The following is a 23,921-nucleotide window of genomic DNA, read 5'->3' on the forward strand; positions in this document are numbered from 1 at the left end:
TTTACTTTGAACTTCAAAGACTCAGTCACAATTATTTTGTTCTCCATTACACTTGTGTACTGGAAATGACACTAAGCAATCTTGAATCTTCAAAAAAAAATGTCTGCGAACATCCCGACCAGCTGATCTGCACAGGATCTGAACACGACCAGGGCTTCATCCGAGCCAGATGGGCACTGTACAATGTGACCATAGTCCCTGTCACCATAGTCCTGGTGGATTTATGGGTTTTGCTGGTGCTGTTGTAGTTGTTCCATCCTACATACAAGGCCAGACCTGACTACTGTCTAAACCTTACTACATACAGCCATGGACTGCTTCACATTCCGAGGAATTGTGAAGGGAATTAAAAGCAATGCTTTTAGCAAACATCTCATTGTGATCATATGACATATTAACAAAGAAATTAAATATGGCTGGGCATCCAACAATGCCCTGAGGAACTCTTGCAATGATGTTCTGGAGCTAGAATAGTTATAATAGTGGGTTTTTTGCGAGAGGTACAGATTCAGACATTGGAGGATTCTTTTCCCCCGAAGCCTTTCAGTCAGTTTTACAAGAACACGTTCATTGCATTATATCAACAGCAGTCACTCTAACCAGATTTGCACTAATGTCATGATGAGGACAGAAGTCCTTGCAAAACAGAAACATCAATGATCACTTTATTGGCAAATTAGTGATTCTAAAAATAGCTGTTTGTGAACAATTTAACTTCAATTTACAAATTAAAGTAAGTAGAGCTTAATTTTAATAACCAGCATTTTGATCCACATGAAAGCTTAATCAGCACCATAGTTCATTCCCAGACATCCACCATTGGAACTGCAGACATATCGTTGTGCATCAGTTTTAAAAAAAACTAACACTGCAACTCACTAACTGCATACAAAGCTCCTTCCATCCACTTTTCATTCATCAACTCAAACTGCTCCAATACTATCACCACCAACACAAGTGCAGGTGTGAGTAGTGTGAACAATGTGGAAAAGAAGCCCAATGGCTGCCACCTGCAGTGGGTCTCAAGTTTTGCTCATCTTATTTACATTCCTTCTCAATCACAGACTAATTTCAAGAGGTTTATTTCCCAGCCACAGCAGAGTTAAGAATACCTTGCATTTCCATCCTACGCCATAGCTTTTGGGGATATTGTTGTATTGAAGATTCTATAGGCTTGGACTTTATTCCCTGGAACACAGAAGATTGAGGGGAGATTTGGTGGGAGGTGTACAAAATAATGAGGGGTATAAGATAGGATAAATGCAAGCAGGTTTTTCCCCCCCACTGAGGTTGGGTGGGACTACAACTAGAGGTCATAGGTTAAGGGTGAAAGGTGAAGGGAAACATGAGGGGAAATTTCTTCACCCAGAGGGTGGTGAGAGTGCGGAACAAACTGTCAGCACAAGTGGTGGATGTGAGCTTGATGGCAACATTAAAGAGAAATTTGGATAAGTACATGGATGGGAGGGGTGCAGAGGGCTATGGTCAGAATGCAGATTAATGGTTTGGCAGATTAGATGGGCCGAGGGACCTGTTTCTGTGCTGTAGTGTTCTATAACTACTAGCATGAGTTAGGGTATCAGTCTCCTTAAGCATTTTCAGTAAATTCTGGAGGTGTTTATACACAGATACTGTCCAAATTATGATATCTTTTCAATTTTATTTCTTAACTCCTCTGCAATCTCCACTCCTAAAGATGCAAATTTATTAAGAAATCAGTAGAAAGGAGCTCATTAATGTTTACACCCAAAGCCTTTTACATCAATGTACAAAAGCAAAGGACCTCCTGATACCCTCTTCCATCACTATTAAGGATCAAGTGGGTAATGAACAGGGAAATTTTGGTTTTATTTTTGTTCACAACCAGAAAGAAAAATTGAAAGTAGCAAGGACACCAAATGTATTCTGGATGGGGACCTCAGCACCAATTACTTTGAGTGGCTTGGCCTCACAACCCACTGATAATTTGTTACAGGAGATATTTCATGTTGATATTAGATAGATAGATAGATAGATAGATAGATACTTTATTCATCCCCATGGGGAAATTCAACCTTTTTTTTCCAATGTCCCATACACTTGTTGTAGCAAAAACTAATTACATACAATACTTAACTCAGTAAAAATATGATATGCATCTAAATCACTAACTCAAAAAGCATTAATAATAGCTTTAAAAAAAAAAGTTCTTAAGTCCTGGCGGTTGAATTGTAAAGCCTAATGGCATTGGGGAGTATTGACCTCTTCATCCTGTCTGAGGAGCATTGCATCGATAGTAACCTGTCGCTGAAACTGCTTCTCTGTCTCTGGATGGTGCTATGTAGAGGATGTTCAGGGTTTTCCATAATTGACCGTAGCCTACTCAGCGCCCTTCGCTCAGCTACCGATGTTAAACTCTCCAGTACTTTGCCCACGACAGAGCCCGCCTTCCTTACCAGCTTATTAAGACGTGAGGTGTCCCTCTTCTTAATGCTTCCTCCCCAACACGCCACCACAAAGAAGAGGGCGCTCTCCACAACTGACCTATAGAACATCTTCAGCATCTCACTACAGAAATTGAATGACGCCAACCTTCTAAGGAAGTACAGTCGACTCTGTGCCTTCCTGCACAAGGCATCTGTGTTGGCAGTCCAGTCTAGCTTCTCATCTAACTGTACTCCCAGATACTTGTAGGTCTTAACCTGCTCCACACATTCTCCATTAATGATCACTGGCTCCATATGAGGCCTAGATCTCCTAAAGTCCACCACCATCTCCTTGGTCTTGGTGATATTGAGACGCAGATAGTTTGAGTTGCACCATATCACAAAGTCCTGTATCAGTTTCCTATACTCCTCCTCCTGTCCATTCCTGACACACCCCACTATGGCCGTGTCATCAGCGAACTTCTGCACATGGCAGGACTCCGAGTTATATTGGAAGTCTGATGTGTACAGGGTGAACAGGACCTATTACACCTATTTGACTTTGTTCCCATTGATTTACCAGTCGCAAATTCCTTTACCACATTGGCATTGATGGAAGTGACTACCAAACTGTTCTTTTGGAGACAAAGTCCAACCTTCACAATTAAGACACCCATCAACATACCATATGGCACTACAATTGTGATCAAATCTGGCAACTCAAATAGGACTACATGAGCGGATAAGGGTCATGAACAGCAATAGAAATAAATAACGTCTTGACCCAGCATATCCCAACATTCTACTGTAACCATCCAGCTAAGGGATCAAGCTTGGCTTAATGAGTGGAAGGGTGCTAATCCAGTGACACTGCATCAGTTTATTGCACAACATATGATGCTAAACATGACAAAATACAAACAAAACAAAATAATATAAACAGCTCACAACCAACAGATTAAATCAAAGCTCTACAGCTTTGTCACATCTAATCATAAAAGTTAGTAGACAATTCTTGGAGCTGTGAGTCTATGAGTCCAGATGAAATTACAATTGCCAGTGAAGTGGTACTGAACAATTGTTGGAGTTGTGAGTCTGAGTCCAGATAAATTTGCTAGTGAGACAGCTGATCCATGGGTTATAACTTACAAAGCATTACTAAATTCAAAGTTCAAAGTAAAATTTATTATCAGAATACATACATGTCACCACAAACCCTGAGATTCTTTTACCTGCAGGCATGCTTAGCAAATCTATACGACAGGATCAATGAACTGCAAACTGTGCAAATGCAAACTAAATAAATAGCAATAAATAACAAGTATGAAATAACAAGATAAGAATCCTTAGGGAACACTAGAAATAGAATGAGTGTAGCTATCCCCTTTTGTTCAAGAGCCTAATGGTTAAGGGGTAGTAGCTGTTCTTGAACCTGGTGGTGTGAATCCTGAGACACCTGTACTTTCTACCTGATAGCAGCAGCAAGAAAAGAGCATGGCCTGGTGGTGAGGATCTTTGATGATGGATGCTGCTTTTCTATGGTAAAGTTTCGTGTTGATGTGCTCCGTGGTTGGGAGGGCTTTATCTGTGATGTACTGGGCTAAATCCATTACCTTTTGTAGGAATTTCTGCTCAAAGGCGCTGATGTTCCATTACCAGGACGTAATGTTTTCACAGTTTGCATTAGATTAGAAAATAAGAACAACTCCTTCATGTGTAAATGGAGGGGAAACAGAAAGCAGGAAACTGCAGGCCTGTCAGTATCAGCCACTTGGAAAACGTTAGAAGTTATTATCAAATACCTTATAGCAAGACATTTCGAAAGATTCAAGGTTATCAGACAAAGTCAACACAGCTTTGTGAAAGGAAAATCACACTTGACCAACTTATCGACATCCTTCATGGAGATAATTTGAGCTATATTTGATTTTCAGAAAGCATTTGTTAAGGAGCTGCATCAGGTTATTATGGAAAATTGGTAGTATCTATCAGAGAGGAGGTGATGCCTCAAGAAGACAACAACTTTCAAAGATACCCACCATCCAGGCCATGCCATCTTTTTGCAACCACTATTGACCAAGAAGTGCAGAAGCCTGAAATACCACCCCAGCAGGAACAGCCACTTTCCTTCATCCGTTTAGTTCTTGAACCAACCTGTAAAATCCTAATCACCACTGATGAGCAACTTTAAGACCACTTGACACTAAAATGGAATGTTCTTTCTTTTTTGTATTAATTATGTATGATTATGTAGCTGCTAGTAAATTTTGCATTGCACCTGTGTGTGTGTGTGTGTGTGTGTGTGTGTGTGTGTGTGTGTGTGTGTGTGTGTGTGTGTGTGTGTGTGTGTGTGTGTGTGTGTGTGTGTATTCCATATTTTGCAGAAGACTACTAGTACGTTGGTGCTGCAAGTAATAAGGAAAGGCACAAAATGTTATTGTTTACTGCAAAGGGAAATTAAATACAATAACACAGGGAGATGATGCTTCAATTATAGGGCACTGGTGAGTGGTGAGAGCACAGCTGCAGTACCATATAGAGACCTGGCATCCTCATTTAAGGATGCTAATGCATTGGAGGCTGTTCAGAGAAGCATTACTTGACTGAAACAGGTGTAATGCTTTCAAAAAGTTGGAAGAAGAAGCTTGTATTCACCGGAGTTTACAACAAGAGACAAATGGAGTTTTGAAGATTCCAAAGGGTCTTCTCAGGATGACTATGGCTAGGATGATTCATTCTGTGGGAGATTTTACAAAAGAATGTAAGGGATTACCCACTTGAGATGAATGGCATGCTTTTTTCTCTTTCAGAGGGTCTAAGAAACTGTCTTCCTCAAAGAATAGGTGGAAGCAGAGTTGCTGAGAAAGAGTTTTGTAGGGTGTGATAGGTACTTGACCTGGAAGGGTGGGAAAGATTAATACAGACAGCTAGCACGGTGATCAGATCAGCACAACTTCATATGATGGCAGAGCAGGCACGAGAGGCCAAGTGAACAACTCTTTTTATCAGCTAATGGGAGGAGGCAACAAAAATATCCACAATGATAGCAGAACCCAGCAGGTGACCATGTTCCGCCATAAGTGCCCAGTGGATGTCTATCGCAGCCTATTTGTGGTACCTCAGAAGCCCACCTGCTGTTAACCTGATACATTTCAAATGATGGCAAGAAATGTCATCACAGACTTGGCGGCTGGTGGTGCAATGGCATCAGCGCCGGACTCCGGAGCGAAGGCTCCTGAGTTCGAATCCAAGTTGGGCCACCCCTGAGCACGCTTTCCATCCGTGCCGGGTTGAGCGTCGAGCCAGCCACTCGGCCTCTTAAAAAAAATACAAGGGTCAAGTCAGGAACATTCATATCATGACCTGGCTAATCCAAAAGGAGACCAATCCTGACACCACTCACCAGACAAGAATGGCTGACTGGTGCGACACGCTAAAAAAAAAAAGACTGGAAGCTATGGAACCAGATTTTGTGGCTGTTGTACTGAAAGATCTGCCATCCCCTCCTTTAGTCAAGCTGTTTCAGTGCAAATACAATGGCATTAACACAACAGTGTGAAAATTCCCTAGGTATATCTTAGACACAAAAAGCAGGACAAATCTGATCTAATTACATCCAAACAGGCTACTTGTTCATCAGTATGATGGAAGGGGTTCATCAGCAATGGTATCAAACAGCACTCACTCAACAATGATGTACTTGGATTTCACCAATCATTTGCTGATCATTGCATAATGTTCAATTCTATCAGCAACTTTCCAGTAAATCAAGCAGTCTATACATACATGTTGAACAAAAGAGAATGTAACATCTACCCTCGATAGTCAATTGCATCCCCATTGCTGAGACTGAGTTTAGTAACCCATAGCACAACTGACCTGAAGCCTACAAAAATACAATTATAATTGTAAGTCAGAACCTGGCTGCATGAGTGACTTGTCTCCTGACATCGTAAACCTTTTCAGCATCTTCAAGGATTAAGTAACAAGAATATTCCACTTCCTTGTGAATGCATCACCTGGCTCTCACAATGGGAAATATGGGCACACTATTGTGCTTCTCCAGTTTATTTAACTCATTTCACCATCTATCCACAGTATTCTCACATCTCCTTGCTTGTGAAGCCTATCGACTGTGCTTCCACTATTATTTGAGGAATTACATAGCAGAGGTGGAGACATGTTGGCACTAAATTGCGAATCCTTCACATTCATCTCTGAAAACAGCTTAAATTCTACCTTTGATGTCACTCCTTTTCAGGTTAGATGGGGTTCTGTCAAAGACCCTGACATGGAGTTACACTCAGACTTCTGTTCTTTGCAGTGGTGGGACCCACTCTTGGGGTCTCATGACTGGCCACTTTTCAATATCCCAGGGATGCAGCCTAGAAGACAAACATGCCTTCAGGGTTCCAAGGTCTTGTGGCCGTAAGAACAAGCTGATTCTAACCCAGTGCCACTGATTGAAGCATCACAGGACAGAACAAAGCATTGGATCTGCTGTCGGAGGCTATGTACTTGGGAAGTCATGCGCTCTCTCTCGTTGGTTGGTGAGAGATTATTGCCGATTCGCAAGTCACAGAACTCGGGAGGAAAAGCAGCATGACAGACATAACACCGTAAATCAGTGAATTGTTTTGTTGTCTCCCATCTTGCTGTAAAAAGGGACACCTCTTTTTCACATTATTAGGGAGAGAGAGCCTGTGGAATGTTGAATTGTGGAATGATTAGTTTGTGCTGCAATGCAGATAACAGTCTTTATTGAGCACCTTGCTATTGCATGCTTGGTGGGTGGAGGGTGCTGATATTTTTTTTTGCAGAAGTGCTTGGGCATGTATGAGGGTCATTGCTTTACTGCTGCTTATGACGTTTAAACTGTCATTCATTCTTTGGGGCACTCTTCTGTTTTTATGGATGTCTGCAAAGAAAAATAATTTCAGGATGCATATTGTTAACATTTCACTGATATTGAATGGAACTATTGAATACTTTTTGAAAAGAGTGCCTTAGAGAAAATACAATTCATCTTATCTATCTTAAATGCTGAACTCATTTTAGTACAGGAAACATTTGGCTCCCCAACATATAGATCTAAAGTTCAACAATATTTTCCTCCCATCTTCTAGTCTTACACATTAAAACTTAGTATCAGCCACAGAGTACTTCATTTATTTTGCATTCTTTGCAACACTGCCGATATCTTACATAAAATTATGTTTTTCCCCCAATTTTCAAAACCAAACCAAAAACGTCATGCAAAAAGCATACACTGAGGCACACTGCAGCACTTTTGTTGCTTTACAATCATTCTTTACATTGAATATTAGACTGAGTGAAGCACAGAGTTTGGAGACAGTGCATGAAGCACAGATTTCAAAACAAACCTTTTCTAAGATGTGCAGTGAGCCAAGTGCACCAAAGCACACTTTAAGCTAAATCAATGAAATCCATGGGATTGTTATCCAAGGCACCAGGAGAGTCCTTATATACAGTTAGTGTAGTAAACCAAAACTAAAGATCCTCATTATAGTTTAATGTTAATTGTTTTGTCATTTCTAGGTCTGAAAATTCATTGATGAATCTTTCAAAAGTACACTTGAATGTAAACATTTATATACTTTCAAATTCACTGGTCCATCAAATAAAACATTCATATAATTAACTTCATTCTGCATAATCTGTGTTGGGACTGCTATAGATTACGGTGAATAAATTACAGGAGCTTTAAGATCATTTCAAATAAATACACAGCATCATTTGCCCAAACGGTAACTGTACGAATTTTTAAACAAACCATTGTTTCAAGTCCTTTGGAATAAAGGGAATTACAGAGACATGAGAGAGGACTTGGCCAGAATTGATTGGAAAAGAACACTGACAGGGATAACGGCAGATCAGCAATGGCTGGAATTTCTGGAAGCAACTTAAAAGGCACAGGATATATACATCCCAAAGAGGAAGAAGTATTCTAAAAGCAAGTTGATAACTAGAGAAGTCAAAATTAACATAAAAGCAAACATATAATAGAACAAAGTCTAGTCAGAAGTTAGAGAATTGGGAAGCTTTAAAAACCAACAGAAGGTAACTAAAATAGTTATTAAGGTAAAGATAGAATATGAAAGTAAGCTAGCCAACAATATTAAAGAGGATACCAAAAGTTTCTTCAGATACATTAAGTGTAAAGGAGAGGTGAGAGTGGATATTGGACTGCTGGAAAACGATGCTGGAGAGATAGTAAAGGGGGACAGCAAAATGGTGGACAAACTGATTAAGTATTTTGCATTCATCTTCACTGTGGAAGACACTAGCAGTTTGATGAAAGTTCCAGAAAAGGTTCCTGGGAAACTGAAAGGTCTGAAAGTAGATAAGTCACCTTATGGTATACACCCCAGACTTCTGAAAGAGGTGGCTGAAGAGATTGCAGAGGCATTAGTAATGATCTTTCAAGAATCACTACTAGATTCCAGAATGGTTTCGGAAGACTGGAAAATTGCAAATGTCACTCCACTCTTCAAGAAGGGAGAGAGACAGAAGAAAGGAAACTATAGGCCAGTTAGTCTGACCTCAGTGGTTAGGAAGATGTTGGAGTCAATCATGAAGGATGAAGTCTCAGGGTACTTAAAGGCACATGATAAAATAAGCCATAGTCAGCATGGCTTCCTCAAGGGAAAATTTTGCCTGACAAATCTGTTGGAACTATTTGAAATAACAAGCAGAATAGACAAAGGAGATTCGGTTGATGTTATGTAGTTGGATTTTCACAAGGCCTTTGACAAGGTGCCACACATGAGGCTGCTTAACAAGCTACAAACCCATGGTATTACAGGGAAGATTCTAGCATGGATAAAGCAGTGGCTGATTGGTGGATAGCACAGAGTGGGTACAAAGGGAGCCTTTGTGACTGGCAGCCAGTGACTAGTGGTGTCCACAGGGGTCTGTGTTGGGGCAAATTCTTTTTACGTTAAATGTCAATGATTTGGATGATGCAATTTACGGCTTTGTTGCAGATTATATGAAAAGGGGCAGATAGTTTTGAGAAAACAGGTAGGCTGCAGAAGGACTCAGATGGATTAAGAGAATGGGCAAAAAAAGGCAAATGAAATACAATGTTGGAAAATGCATGGTTATGAACTTTGGCAGAAGAAACACATTATTTTCTAAACTATTTTCTAAATGAAGAGAAAATCCAAAAATCTGAGCTGCAAAGAGAGTTGGGAGTCTTTATACAAAACACGTAAAGGTTAAAGACAAATGCAATGTTAGCATTCATTTCAAGAGACTAGAATACAAAAGCAAGGATGTTATATTAAGACTTTAAGGCACTGGTGAGGTCTCACCTTGAGTACTGTGAACAGTTTTGGACTCCTCATCGAAGAAAAGATATGCTGGCATTGCAGAGGGTTCAGATGAGGTTTACAAGGATGATTCTGTGAATGAAAGGGTTATCATACGAGGAACTTTTGATGGCTCTGGATCTATGCTTAACTGGAATTTAGAAGAATAAGGGGGGAATCTCATTGAAACCTTTCAAATGTTGAAATGTCTAGGCAGAGTAGATGTGGAAAGGATGCTTCCAGGTGGGGGAGTCTAGGACAAGAGGGCACAGCCTTAGAAGAGGAGCGTCCTTTTAGAATGAAAATAAGTAATTTCTTTCACTAGAGAGTGGTGAATCTGTGGAATTCTTTGCCTCCGGCAGCTGTGGAGACCAAGTCACTATATATATTTCAGGCAGAGGTTGATAGATACTTCATTGGTCAGGGAATAAAGAGATATGAGGAGAAGCAAGGAGATTTGGCCTGAAGGGAAAATTGGATCGGCCGTGTTGAAATGGCAGAGCAGACTCAAGAGGCCAAATGGCCTATTTCTACTATATCTTATGGCCTTTAAGCCTTCTAACAAGCATCATTTATTCATGATTAAGAAAATTCCTAGTTGAGCTGGATTCACACCAGCGGGCAAAAAAAAACACACATGACAATTTACTTCAATGTCTATTTGTTCCATTAGAAATTTGAGACAATCAGCTTCCAAATGCACCATATCAGGCGAAGACTGGTCAAAGCTAAACTGGGCATACTTTTAAACTAGTAATTTATAGACTGACTAGATAAAAATACTACCAGTGTATCAATTTCAAAACAGGAAAATTCAAATGTAAAACAAAAAATTGAGCAAAACTACTTCTCAATAATTCCAACAACCCCATCATTCACTTTTGAAGATATGTGTCCCCTCAGTCTGTTTCTTGGGACTGGAATGACTTAATTCCACTCTGGTTTTGTGTGTTTGGATGGTTACAAAGTCTAATGTGGGGAAGCACAGATAATGTCACAGATGGGGCAAGTGGTATCGGATTAGGCAGACTTGTGCATTGTGTCTCAGAAGGACCTTCACTTCTGATGTTTACAAACTGTGTGTTCACAATATCCTTCCAGACCATCTAAACTTAGAGCAGTAATAGGTCACAGATTTACAAATAAATTAGTTGCATTTTTTCCATGGAGACTTTGAACACATCCTTCAATCTGTGACCATGCTCATTAGGCAATCTGTTCCCATTAGATGTTTTAGGAACCTAGAGTTCGCCAGGTGACAAATAATCAACAGTGCAGCTAAAGGCTCAATGCTGAGGCTGCTGGTCTATGTCACAGATAATGGTTGGATTATCATTTCTGTGAATTTGGAGTTGATATTTTCCCAATGCCTTGAGATGCCTACTGAAGGTAGACCAGGTCTCAGAAAAATATGGAAGTGATCACTGCTTGGTTGACAGAGTTTTCTATCAGGCACAAAAGCTACAACATTAACTAACATGCATACAACAGAGCCATTCTCAAAGACCTGCTGCATCACTGCCCTAAACACTTTTTTAAAATCTTGCTTACTGCAAAGGTGTACAACTCCAACAAACTTCCCAGAGGGAGAGTTAATCTTCAAAACAGCAACAATACTCTACAGCAAGGTTCCCCAGACTCAGTAATTGAAATACAGTATTCAAATAATGCTGGCATTTGCATATGCTCAGAAGGCCCACTCCAAACCATCATAAATGCTTTTGATGAAGGTTACAAGAGGATGGGACTTACACTCAACACCAATAACAGTTTCCTCTTGCAACATGCCCCAGCTGCACCACACTTGACTACAACCAGTTTCACGATGAAAACCTTGAAGAAAAGAAAGGATAATTTTCCTTATCTTACGAGCCTCCCTCAGTGTAAGCTGATCAATTATGAAATTCACCAACACCTTCATTGCGCCAGCACCACGTTTCACCTGTTGAGGAAATGGGTATCTGAAGTTCAATACATCAGACCTGGCAGCAAACTTACAATTTTAAAAACTTTCTCAGTGAAAAACTTGTACAAAGGCACAAGTGGCATACTGCAAGGCACAGAGCTTGAAAGCAACACAAGAGGACTTGAATCATGCAATAATGATCAATAAAGTTCAACTGGCAAAACTGAAGCAGACACCAAACTTTCAAGACTTAATTACTTTCTCCAATTCTTAGTTAGAATGGAAATAACTTTCATGACACTTTGTGTGGTGCTTGCCAATTTCCAAAATTCCTATGACAAACTAGACATATGAGAGCTCCAGCAGCAAACCTAACAACGTCCTTTCAGTTCAGGATCTAACAAGAGTTTAAGCAGCAAAGATTGTCACTGAGAACCTATTGAAACTGACAAAACATGAAAACACCTTTACAAGTGGCCCCCGTTTTCCAAATTTTCGTTTTACGACACCTCGCTGTTACGAAAGACCTACATTAGTTACCTGTTTTCGCTAACCAAAGAGTTTTCGCTTTTACAAAAAAAGGTAGCGCGTGCCCCAAGCAACCAAGTTCCTCCCCCGGAACTGCATTCAGCATCAAGCCGCCATAGCTTAAACACGTGTCTGTGGGCATCTGCGCTTTCTCTCGAATTATACTGTGCATCCGTTAGCAAGATGTGTTCTAAGGTATCAGAAAAGCCTAAAAGAGTTTGTAAGGGTGTTGTTATGCTTAGCATAAAACTGGACGTAATTAAGTATTTCGATCTTGGTCAACGAAGTAAAGACATTGTCTGCGCATTGAACTTGCCTGTGTCCACCATTCGCACTATTTACACGCAAAGGGAAAGAATCTTGAAAGCTGCCAATGTTACTATTGGTTCTGCTCGTAGCAAAGTAGTCTCCTTTAGTCTGATAGGAACTTTACAGCAGCTTCATAGTTTAACGTTTACTGGAGAGAGTGCTTCCGCTACGCTAGTAGCGCTATATAGCGAGATTATACGATACGTAGAGAGGTTTTTGCTATACTAAACAGTGCTGCAATGTTTGCAGAGAAGTATTTCTACTTTTCTGTTACTTATCATATCATTCCTGCTTTTACTACCGTAGATTCCGTACTACAGAGCGCACCTGATTAAAAGCCGCAGGCTCTAATTTTAGAAAGAAAATCAATTTTGTACTTGTACAAGCCGCACCAGATTTTAAGCCGCAGGTGTCCCACGTTGTAATATGAGATATTTACACAGAAAGATATTACACGTGAGGATTTTTTAACTTTTAATTAAATCCATATGGTAACATAAACAAATACATATTGCAAATGCTTTTTTTCGAAACGTGCCTGTAACACGGCTACTTTTAAATATACATACGTATCAGTAACACACAAATTATGTTGCGTATACTTTTTTACTGAACAGTGCACGAACAACATTCCAATATCTCCTAATGACTGGTAAAAAAATATATACTGCAGCCTACCAGGAAAAGTTATTGATCGCCTTTAACTTAAAAGCAGCGTTTTCGCTCGGGTCTAATGCGCTCCCCCCCACCTTTCCGTTTATCGCAAACCGGTATTTTTCCACAAGACGCAGCGAAACCGGATGTGACGTCATAGCATCCCGGGATGTAGTACAGAAAACAAATATACTTAAAACACTTCTAACTTTAACTAGAAAATACTAACAAATGAATTACTAAGCGAAAATATTATAAACTAAATAACTGCCATAAAGGCAGCACAATGCTTTTCTTCGAGTGTTTTCCATGTTGATGAGGGTGAGTACAAATGACTGATTTACAATAATTTAATTGTGAAAGTGCGCTTGATTTATCGTACAATTTCATTGGACCTCTGTGAACTACTCCTCAATTTTATTGGTCTACTGTTACGAGGCAAAATGTTTTTGGCGGCATGAAAAAAAACCATGCATTAGCCGCACCGTAGTAAAGGCCGCAGTGTTCAAAGCTGTTCAAAGCGTGGGAAAAAAGTAGCGGCTTATAATCCGGCATCTACGGTATGTGTTACTGCTATTTAAGGTTTTATGTGTTATTTGGCATGATTTTGTAGGTTATTTTTTGGGTCTGGGAATGCTCTCAAATTTTTCCCATATTAATAAATGGTAATCGCTTATTCACTTTATGACATTCCGGCTTACGAACCATTTCATAGGAACACTCTACCTTCAGATAGCGGGGGAAACCTGTACATGGTTAGGAATGTCAAGGAATTCAGAATCAAAATCAAATTCAAAATCCAGAATCAGGTTTAATATCACTGGCATGTGTCATGAAATGTGTTTTGCAGTAGCAGTATAACAAGAAAAAAAAACTATAAATTACATTTAGTATATATAAAAAGTTAACTTAAATAAGCACAAAAGAAAGGGTAAAAAAAATAGTAAGGTCATATTCATGGCTTCCTTGTCCATTCAGAAATGTGATAGCAGAGGGGAGAAGCTGTTCTTGAAAAGCTGAGTCTCCCTCTTCAGGTTTCTGTACCTCCTTCTTGATCACAGCAATGACAAGAGGGCATGCCCTGGGTGATGGGGATCCTTAAATGATGGATGCCACCTTTCTGAAGCATCGCTTTTTGAAGATACTATCAATGCTGGGAAGGCTAGTGCCCATGATTGAGCTGGATGACTTTACATTTTTCTGCAGCTTTTTCAGATCCTGTGCAGAGGACCCTCAGTACCAGACAGTGCAACCGGTTAGAATGCTCTCCATGTAGAAATTTGTGAGTGTCTTTGGTGAAATACCAAGTCTCTTCAAACTCCTGAAATATAGCCACAGGCATGCCTCCTTTGTAACTGCATCAATATGTTGGACAAAGGATACATCATCAGAGACCAAGGAAATTGAAACTGGTCAACCTTTCCACTTCTGGTCCCTCAGTAAGGACAGATATCCATGCCCCTGATATCCTGTTCCTGAAGTCCACAATCAATTCCTTGGTCTTACTGTCATTGAGTACAAGGTTATTGTTATGACATGACTCAATCAGCTGATCTATCTTGATCCTATACGCATCCTCATCACCATCTGAAGCTTATCAACAATAGCTGTGTCATCAGCACAGGCATTTGAGCTATGTCTAGCCACACAGTCTTGGGTGTAGAAAAAGTAGAGCAGTGGAATAATTACACATCCTTAAGGTGCGGCAGTGCTTATCGTCAGCAAGAAAATATTATGTCCAATCTGCAGACTGTGATCTCCCTGAGGAAGTCAAGGATCAAGCTGCAGAGGAAGATAGAGTGGCCCAGGTTTTGGAGCATGTTGATTAGAACTGATGATATGATTGTGTTGAACATTGAGCTGTAATTAATAAACTCCGGAGGATCTTCAGATTGTCCTTGCTGTGGCGGTGAGAGCGTACGGCAGGATGGGACTCACTGTCAATACCACCAAGACAGAAGTGGTTTGCCAATGGAGTACCAGTGTCCCACCCACTCTACCTGCCTTCACTGTTGGTGATGAAAAGCTGTCAGTAGTGCCATCTTTCAAATATCTGGGGAACATTCTCTCTGAGGATAGCGGCATTGACAACGACATCCAGAGCCGCATTAAACAGGCATCAGCCGCCTTTGGAAGACTTCAGCGTAGAGTCTTTCAGAACAGGAGCCTTCGTCCCTCCACAAAGGTCGCCATATACCAAGCGGTACCCTCCTTTATAGCTGTGAAGCTTGAGTAACCTACAGCCGTGAAGCTTGAGTAACCTACAGCCGTCACATCAAGTCCTCAGAGCACTTCCACATAGGCTGCCTTCAGCACATCCTGGAATTTACTTGGCGTGAGCAAGTGCCTCACACTGAAATACTTGTAAAGACCAACTGCAGAAGTATTGTGGCCATGATCACCAAGCGTCAGCTGCAGTGGTTGGGGCACGTGATAAGGATGCCCCCATGTCAGCTGCCCCGCAGAGTGTCATACGGCCAGCTACATCATGGTCAACGCTCAGCGGGAGGGCTGAAGAAGTGCTATAAGGATCAGATGAAGAATGCTTTAAGGAAGTGCAAGATCAGACCCATGGACCTGGAGGATGTTGCTGCTGACCGTATCACTTGGCGACAGCTGTGTAGGGACTGGGTTCGTATCCTGGAGATGGAAAGAACAACCAGAAGACAGCAGAAGAGAGCCAGGAGAAATGCAGCCATGGTTGCCATCACTACCACCACTACCACATATACATGTTCCATCTGCAATAGAGCTTGTGGGTCCAGGATAGGACTGCGGAGTCATTAAAGATCTCAGCATTAAAGGAGTGGACATCATCAATGGATTTCGATGGACAACCAAAGAGAGAAGAATCAATAAACAGCAGCCTGACGTAGGTGTTACTATTGTCCAGGTGATCCAAGGCAAAGTAGAGAGCCAGTAAGAATGCATCCACTGTAGAACTACTGAGGCAATAGGCAAATTGCAGCAGGTCCCGGTCCCTCCTGAGGCAAAAGTTGATTCGAGGTATGACCAATCTCATATTCAGTGGCATGCAAAAGTTTGGGCACCCCAGTCAAAATTTCTGTTACTGTGAATAGCTAAGCGAGTAAAAGATTACCTGATTTCCAAAAGGTATAAAGTTAAAGATGACACATTTCTTTAATATTTTACATAAGCTTACTTTTTTATTTCCATCTTTTACAGTTTCAAAATAAAAAAGGAAAAGGGCCCAAAGCAAAAGTTTGGGCACCCTGCATGACCCTACTTAGTAACACCCCCTTTGGCAAGTATCACAGCTTGTAAACGCTTTCTGTAGCCAGATAAGAGTCTCAATTCTTGTCCGGGGGATTTTCACCAATTCTTTCTTGCAAAAGGCTTCTAGTTCTGTGAGATTCTTAGGCCGTCTTGCATGCACTGCACTTCTGAGGTCTATCCACAGATTTTCGATGATGTTTAGGTTGGGGGACTGTGAGGGCCATGGCAAAACCTTCAGCTTGTGCTTCTTGAGGTAGTCCATTGTGGATTTTGAAGTGTGTTTAGGATCATTATCCTGTTGTAGAAACCATCCTCTTTTCATCTTCAGCTTTTTTTTTATACAGACAGTGTGATGTTTGCTTCCAGAATTTGCTGGTATTTAACTGAATTCATTCTTCCCTCTACCAGTGAAATGTTCCCCATGCCACTGGCTGCAACACAGGCTCAAAGCATGATCGATCCACCCCCGTGCTTAACAGTTGCAGAGGTGTTCTTTTCATGAAATTCTGCACCCTGTTTTCTCCAAACATACCTTTGCTCATTGCAGCCAGAAAGTTCTATTTTAACTTCATCAGTCCACAGGACTTGTTTCCAAAATGCATCAGGCTTGTTTAGATGTTCCTTTGCAAACTTCTAACGCTGAATTTTGTGGTGAGGATGCAGGAAAGGTTTTCTTCTGATGACTCTTCCACAAAGGTCATATTTGTGCAGGTGTCAATGCACAGTAGAACAGTGCACCACCACTCCAGAGTCTGCTAAATCTTCCTGAAGGTCTTTTGCAGTCAAACAGGGGTTTTGATTTGCCTTTCTAGCAATCCTACGAGCAGTTCACTCGGAAAGTTTTCTTGGTCTTCCAGACCTCAACTTGACCTTCACCGTTCCTGTTAACTGCCATTTCTTAACTACATTACGAACTGAGGAAACGGCTACCTGAAAACGCTTTGCTATCTTCTTATAGCCTTCTCCTGCTTTGTGGACATTTATTTTAATTTTCAGAGTGCTAGACAGCTGCTTAGAGGAGCCAATCGCTGCAGATTGTTGGGACAAGGTTTGAGGAGTCAGGGGATTTATAAAGCTTTGAAATTTGCATCACCTGGCCTTTCCTAACAATGACTGTGAACAAGCCATACCCCTAACAAGCTAATTAAGGTCTGAGATCTTGGTAAAAGTTATCTGAGAGCTCAAATCTCTTGGGGTGCCCAAACTTTTGCATGGTGTTCCTTTCCTTTCTTTCCACTCTAAAATTGTACAAAACAAAAATAATACACTAACTTTGCTTAAAATGTTGAAAAGAATGTTTCATCCTTAACTTTATGACTTTTGGAGATCAGTTCATCTTCTACTGACAGTAACAAAAATTTTGACCAGGGTTGCCCAAACTTTTGCATGCCACAGTAACTACTTCCATATGAACCAGCAAATAAACTGCAGCACTGTAAAACAGTGATAAAATCTTTGAAAGGTTTTGTTGAATATTAATCAGAATCAGGTTTAATATTACTGGCATATGTTGTGAAATACTTTGCAATACATTAAAAATTATAAATTACAATAAAAATATATACACAAAAATTAAGTATGTAGTACACAAAATGATAGGGTTCGATGGATACATTTAATGTCAGAGAAAGGTATACAATATACCTCCTGAAATGAGAGAAGGAAGACTTAGGCGAGGTAGGTTATCTGTTTAGTATACAGACAGAAAACGTGTGTGAGGCCGGTTTTCTGTGTTCGGTGTCAGATGTGGGAGGTCCTGGAAACTCCCAGCCTCCCGGACAGCCACATCTGCACCAGGTGCGTCGAGCTGCAGCTCCTTAGGGACCGCGTTAGGGAACTGGAGATGCAGCTCGATGACCGTCATCTGGTCAGGAAGAGTGAGGAGGTGATAGAGAGGAGCTATAGGCAGGTAGTTCACTCCAGGGCCCAGGGAGACAGATAAGTGGGTAACAGTCAGGAGAGGGAAGGAAAAGAATAGTACCCCAGTGGCTGTCCCCCTTAACAATAAGTACTGAGTAACATTGGGGGAGACGGCCTACCTGGAAAAAGCAAAAGTGGTCGCAACTCTGGCACAGAGACTGGCCAAGTGGCTCAGAAAGGTAGGGAAAGGTAGAGGATGGCAGCAGTGATAGGGGACTCTACAGTCAGGGGGTCAGAAAGGCGATCCTGTGGACGCAGGGAAGAAACATGAATGGTAGTTTGCCTCCCAGGTGCCAGGGTCCAAGATACTTCTATCACATCCATGATATCTTGAAGTGGGAAGGAGAACAGCCAGAGGTTGTAGTACATATTGGTACCGACATAGGTAAGAAAAGGGAGAAGGTCCTAAAAACAGACCACAGGGTGTTAGGAAGGAAATTGAGAAGCAGGACCTCAAAGGTCATAATCTCAGGATTAAACTGCCTGTGCCACATGACAGTGAGTATAGGAATAGAATGAGGTGGAGAACAAATGCGTGGCTGAGGGATTGGAGCAGGGGACAGGGATTCAGATTTCTGGATCATTGGGACCTCTTCTGGGATAGCTGTGACCTGTACAAAAAGGACGGATTGCACTTGAATCTGAGGGGGACCAATATCCTGGCGGGTAGGTTTGCAAAGGCTATTGGGGAGAGTTTCAGCTAGAATTGTTGGGGGGGTGGGAACTGAACAGAAGTGACGGAGGAAAGGGAGGTTGGCTCACAAATAGCGAAAGCTAGAGACAGTGCGAAAGGGAGGATAGGCAGGCAATAGACAAGGGACATACTCAGACCGATGGTTTGAGATGTGTCTATTTTAATACGAGGAGTATTATGAATAAAGCGGATGAGCTTAGAGCGTGGATCAGCACCTTGAGCTATGATATTGTGGCCATAACAGAGACTTGGATGGCTCACAGGCAGGAATGGCTACTTCAAGTGCCAGGCTTTAAATGTTTCAGAAAGGACAGGGAGGGAAAAAGAGATGGGGGCGTGGCACTGTTGATCAAAGATAGTGTCGCAGCTGCAGAAAAGGAGGAAATCATGGCGTGGTTGTCTACAGAGTCTCTGTGGGTCGAAGTTAAGAATAGGAGGGGGTCAATAACTCTACTGAGTGTTTTTTTTTTATATAAACAGACCACCCAATAGTAACAGGGACATCGAGGAGCAGATAAGGAGACAGATTCTGGAAAGGTGTAATAATAACAACAGGGTTGATGTGGTGGGAGATTTTAATTTCCCAAATATTGATTGGCATCTCCCTAGACTGAGGGGTTTAAATGGGGTGGAGTTCGTTAGGTGTATTCAGGAAAGTTTCTGAACAATATGTAGATAAGCCTACATGAGGAGAGGCTGTACTTGATCTGGTATTGGGAAATGAACCTGGTCAGGTGTCAGGTCTCTCAGTGGGAGAGCATTTCAGATAGTGATCGCAATTCTATCTCCTTCACCATAGCATTGGAGAGGGATAGGAACAGAGGGAAATGTTTAATTGGAGTAAGGTGAAATATGAGACTATCAGGCAAGAAGCATAAATTGGAAAGGGATGTTCTTGGGGAAACGTATGGAAAAATGGGGGAAATGTTCAGGGGATATTTGTGTGGGGTTTGGAGTAGATACGTTCCTATGAGACAGGGAAAGGATGGTAGGATACAGGAAACATGGTGTACAAAGGCTGTTGTAAATCTAGTCAAGAAGAAGTGCTTTCGAAAGATTTTAAAAAACTAGGTAATGATAGAGATCTAGAAGGTTATAAGGCTAGCAGGAAGAAGCTTAAGAATGAAATTAGGAGAGCCAAAAGGGACCACGAGAAGACCTTGGCAGACGGGATTAAGCAAAACCCCAAGGCATTCTACAAGTACAAGTGAAGAGCAAGAGGATAAGACGTGAGAGAATAGGACCAATCAAGTGTGTCAGTGGAAAAGCGTGTATGCAACTGGAGGAGATGGCATCAGAGTGTCAAAGAGAATCAAACAGAATCAAAGTATTCATAATGGAAAAGGATCTTGGCGATTGTAGGGATGATTTGCAGTTGACTGAAAAGCTTGAGCATGTAGATATTAAGGAAGGAGATGTGCTGGAGCTTTTGGAAAGTATCGCTGGATAAGTCACTGGGACCAGGCGGAATGTAGCCCAGGCTACTGTGCGAAGTGAGGGAGGAGATTGCTGAGCCTCTGCGATGATCTTTGCATCATCAATGAGGATGGGAAAGGTTCAGGAGAATTGGAGGGTTGCAGATGTTGTTCCATTATTCAAGAAAGGGAGTACGGTAAGTAAGGATAGCCCAGGAAATTACAAACCAGTGAGCCTTACTTCAGTGGTTGGTAAGCTGATGGAGAAGACCCTGAGAGACAGGATTTATGAACATTTGGAGATGCATAATATGATTAGGAATAGTCAGCATGGCTTTCTCAAAGGCAAGTCTGATTACAAGCCTGATTGAATATTTTTGTGGATGTGACTAACACATTGATAAGGTTAGAGCAATGGATGTAGTGTATATGGATTTCAGCAAGGCATTTGATAAGGTACCCCATGCAAGGCTTATTGAGAAAGTAAGGAGGCATGGGATCCAAGGGGACATTACTCTGTGGATCCAGAACTGGCTTGCCCACAGAAGGCAAAGAGTGGTAGTAAACGGGTCATATTCTTCATGGAGGCTGGTGACCAGCGGTGTACCTCCAGGATCTGTTCTGGGACCCTACTCTTTGTGATTTTCATAAATGACCTGGATGAGGAAGTGGAGGGATGGGTTAGTAAATTTACTGATGACACAAAGGTTGGGGGCGTTGTGGATAGTGTGGAGGGCTGTCAGAGGTTCCAGTGTGACATTGATAAGATGCAAAATTGGGCTGAGAAGTGGCAGATGGAGTTCAACCCAGATAAAGGTGAGGTGGTTCATTTCAGTAAGTCAAATATGATGGCAGAATATAGCATTAATGGCAAGACTCTTGGCAGTGTGGAGGATCAGAGGGATCTTATGGTCCAAGTCCATAGGACACTCAAAGCTGCTACACAGGTTGACTCTGTGGTTAAGAAGGCATACGGTGTATTGGCCTTCATCAATCATGAGATTGAGTTTAAGAGCCGAGAGGTAATGTTACAGCTATGTAAGAACCTGGTTAGACCCCACGGAGTACTGTGCTTAATTCTGGTCGCCTCACTACAGGAAGGACGTGGAAACCATAGAAAGGGTGAAGAGGAGACTTACAAGGATGTTGCCTGGACCTGATAGAGGTGTACAAGATCATTATCAATGAGAGGCATTGATCGTGTGGATAGTCAGAGGCTTCTTCCCAGGGCTGAAATGGCTAGCATGAGCAGGCGTAGTTTTAAGGTGCTTGGAAGTAGGTACAGAGGAGATGTCAGGGGTTTGTTTGTTTTTTTACACAGAGTGGCGAGTGCGTGGAGTGGGCTACCAGTGGCGGTGGTGGAGGTGGAAACAATAGGGCCTTTTAAGAGATTCTTGGATGGATACATGGAGCTTAGAAAAATAGAGGGCTATGGGTAAGCCTAGGGTGTTCTCAGGTAAGGACATGTTCAGCACAGCTTTGTGGGCCGAAGGGTCTGTATTGTGCTGTAGGTCTTCTATGTTTCTAAACTGTTTTTCTTCGCAAACATCCACAAAAAGAGGAGTGCCCCAAAAAATGAATGACAGTTAAATGATAGAACCCCAAAGCCCCCCCATCTACCACCTCCCATAAGCAGCAGCAAAACAACCCCCACCACCAGCAAAAAGTATCTGCACCCTTCACCGAGCAAAAGGGAAAAAGAAATAGCGAGGTAATGTACATGGGCTCATTGTCCATTCAGAATTCTGACGGTTTTTTGACGTAGCAGGGAAGAAGCTGGTCCTGAAACATGTGTCTTCAGGCTCCCGTACCTCCTTCCTGATGGTAGTATAAAGGAAAGTGCATGTCCTGGGTGATGGAGGTCCTTAATGACAAATGGTGCCTTTCTGAGGCATCACCTTTTGAAGATCCTGATCAAGTCCTCAGCATTCTGAAGTGGGAGGGTGGACAGTCAGTGGTTGTGGTCCAATGACATGGGTAGGAAAACTGGCAAGGTTCTGCAAAGTGAGTTCAATGAGTCAGGTCACACCATGTGCTAGTGAGGCCAGAAATCGGAAGATGATACAGTTTAACACAAGGCTAAAGAGTGAGTGCAGGAGGGAGGGCATAAGAGTTTTGGATCATTGGGCTCGCTTCCAGGGAACGTGGGACCTGTACAGAACAGATAGCTTGCAGCTGAACTGAAAGAGAACTAATATCCTAGTAATTTTTGCTCACGCTGCACAGTGGGGTTTAAACTAGAGTTGCAGGGGGATGGGAACAGAGTGGAGTGGTTGTGGAGACAGATATTGTTAAGAACTCAAAGTCAGGAATGATAAGGTTGAGCATCATCCGAGTACTGTCCTGAGCTGCATTTACTTCAATGCAAAGTATCATAGGAAAGGCAGATGAGCTCAGGGCATTGATCAACACCTGGAATAATGAAATTGTAGCCATTCGTGAGACTTGGCTGCAGGAGAGGCAGGACTGGCAGCTGTGTTCCGGGGTTCTGTTGTTTCAGATGCGACAAAGTGGGAGGGATTAAAGGAAAAGGGGTAGTGAACCTAGTGAGGGAATATGTCACAGCTTTGCTCTGTCAGGACAGATGGGAAAACTTGTCTAGTGAGGCATTTGGGTAGAACTGAGAAATAAGAAAGGTATGACCATGTTAATGGGGCTATATTACAGACCACCCAACATTCCGCAGAATTTTGAGGAACAAATTTACAGAGAGATCACAACCTGTTTGCAAGAAACACAAGGTTATTATAGATGGGTTTAACTTTCCACATATTGACTGGGACGCCCCCATACTGTAAAAAGACTTGATTAGAATTAGGAAAAAAATTATTTCTTACTTCCATCTCACAACATGAGGAAGTAAAAATCTTTTATGTTGCATCTCCATTGCTATGTACAAGTAATAAGGGAAATGTGAGAGAATATTGCCCAAACACTAAGACTGTACACATAATTGTTTTGTATATGAGTAAGTACAGTCAGATATGCAATCAGATCAGTGTGTACTGATAAATCTGATGGCCTGATGAAAGAAGCTGTCCCAGAGCCTGTAGGCCCTGGCCTTAATGCTGCGGTATCCTTGCCAGACAAAAGTAGCTTAAAGAGTTTGTGGCTGGGGTGGCTAGAGCTCCTGATGATCTTCCAGGCCGTTTTACACACCTGCTGCTGTAAATGTCCTGAAGAGAGAGAAGTTCACAACCACAGGTGCGCTAGGCTGTCTGTACCACTTTGCAGTGCCCTGCGGTTGAGGGCAGCACAGCTCCTGTACCAGGTGGAGACACAGCTAGTCAGGATGCTTTTGACGGTGCCCCTGTAGAAAGCCCAGAGGATTTGGGGACTCATACTAAACTTCTTCAGCCATCTGAGATGAGAGGTGCTGTTCTGCTTCTTTCACCACACAGCCAGTATGTATAGTCCAGGTGAGATCCTTGGTGATATGTATACTGAGGAACTTGAAACTACTCACCCTCTCAACTACAGTCCTACTGAGGTCAATAGGGTCTAACCTGTCTCTATTCC

General features: G+C 41.9%; 1 protein-coding gene across 3 annotated transcripts in view; it reads right to left on the bottom strand.

The window, feature by feature from the left end:
- Window positions 1–23,921, bottom strand: part of LOC140735872 (regulation of nuclear pre-mRNA domain-containing protein 2-like) — an 85,061-nt gene that overhangs the window by 39,833 nt on the left and 21,307 nt on the right. The window contains exon 1 of one of the 3 annotated variants that reach the window (XM_073061435.1): window positions 11,492–11,540. The exons of the other annotated variants lie outside the window; for them this stretch is intronic. Coding sequence (XP_072917536.1) covers window positions 11,492–11,525 — 34 coding nt within the window. The 5' untranslated portion in view covers window positions 11,526–11,540. Of the gene's footprint in view, window positions 1–11,491; window positions 11,541–23,921 lie in introns of those variants that run through there. 3 annotated transcript variants of the gene reach the window in all.

Source organism: Hemitrygon akajei, chromosome 11, assembly GCF_048418815.1.
Source record: "Hemitrygon akajei chromosome 11, sHemAka1.3, whole genome shotgun sequence".
Taxonomy (NCBI): domain Eukaryota; kingdom Metazoa; phylum Chordata; class Chondrichthyes; order Myliobatiformes; family Dasyatidae; genus Hemitrygon; species Hemitrygon akajei.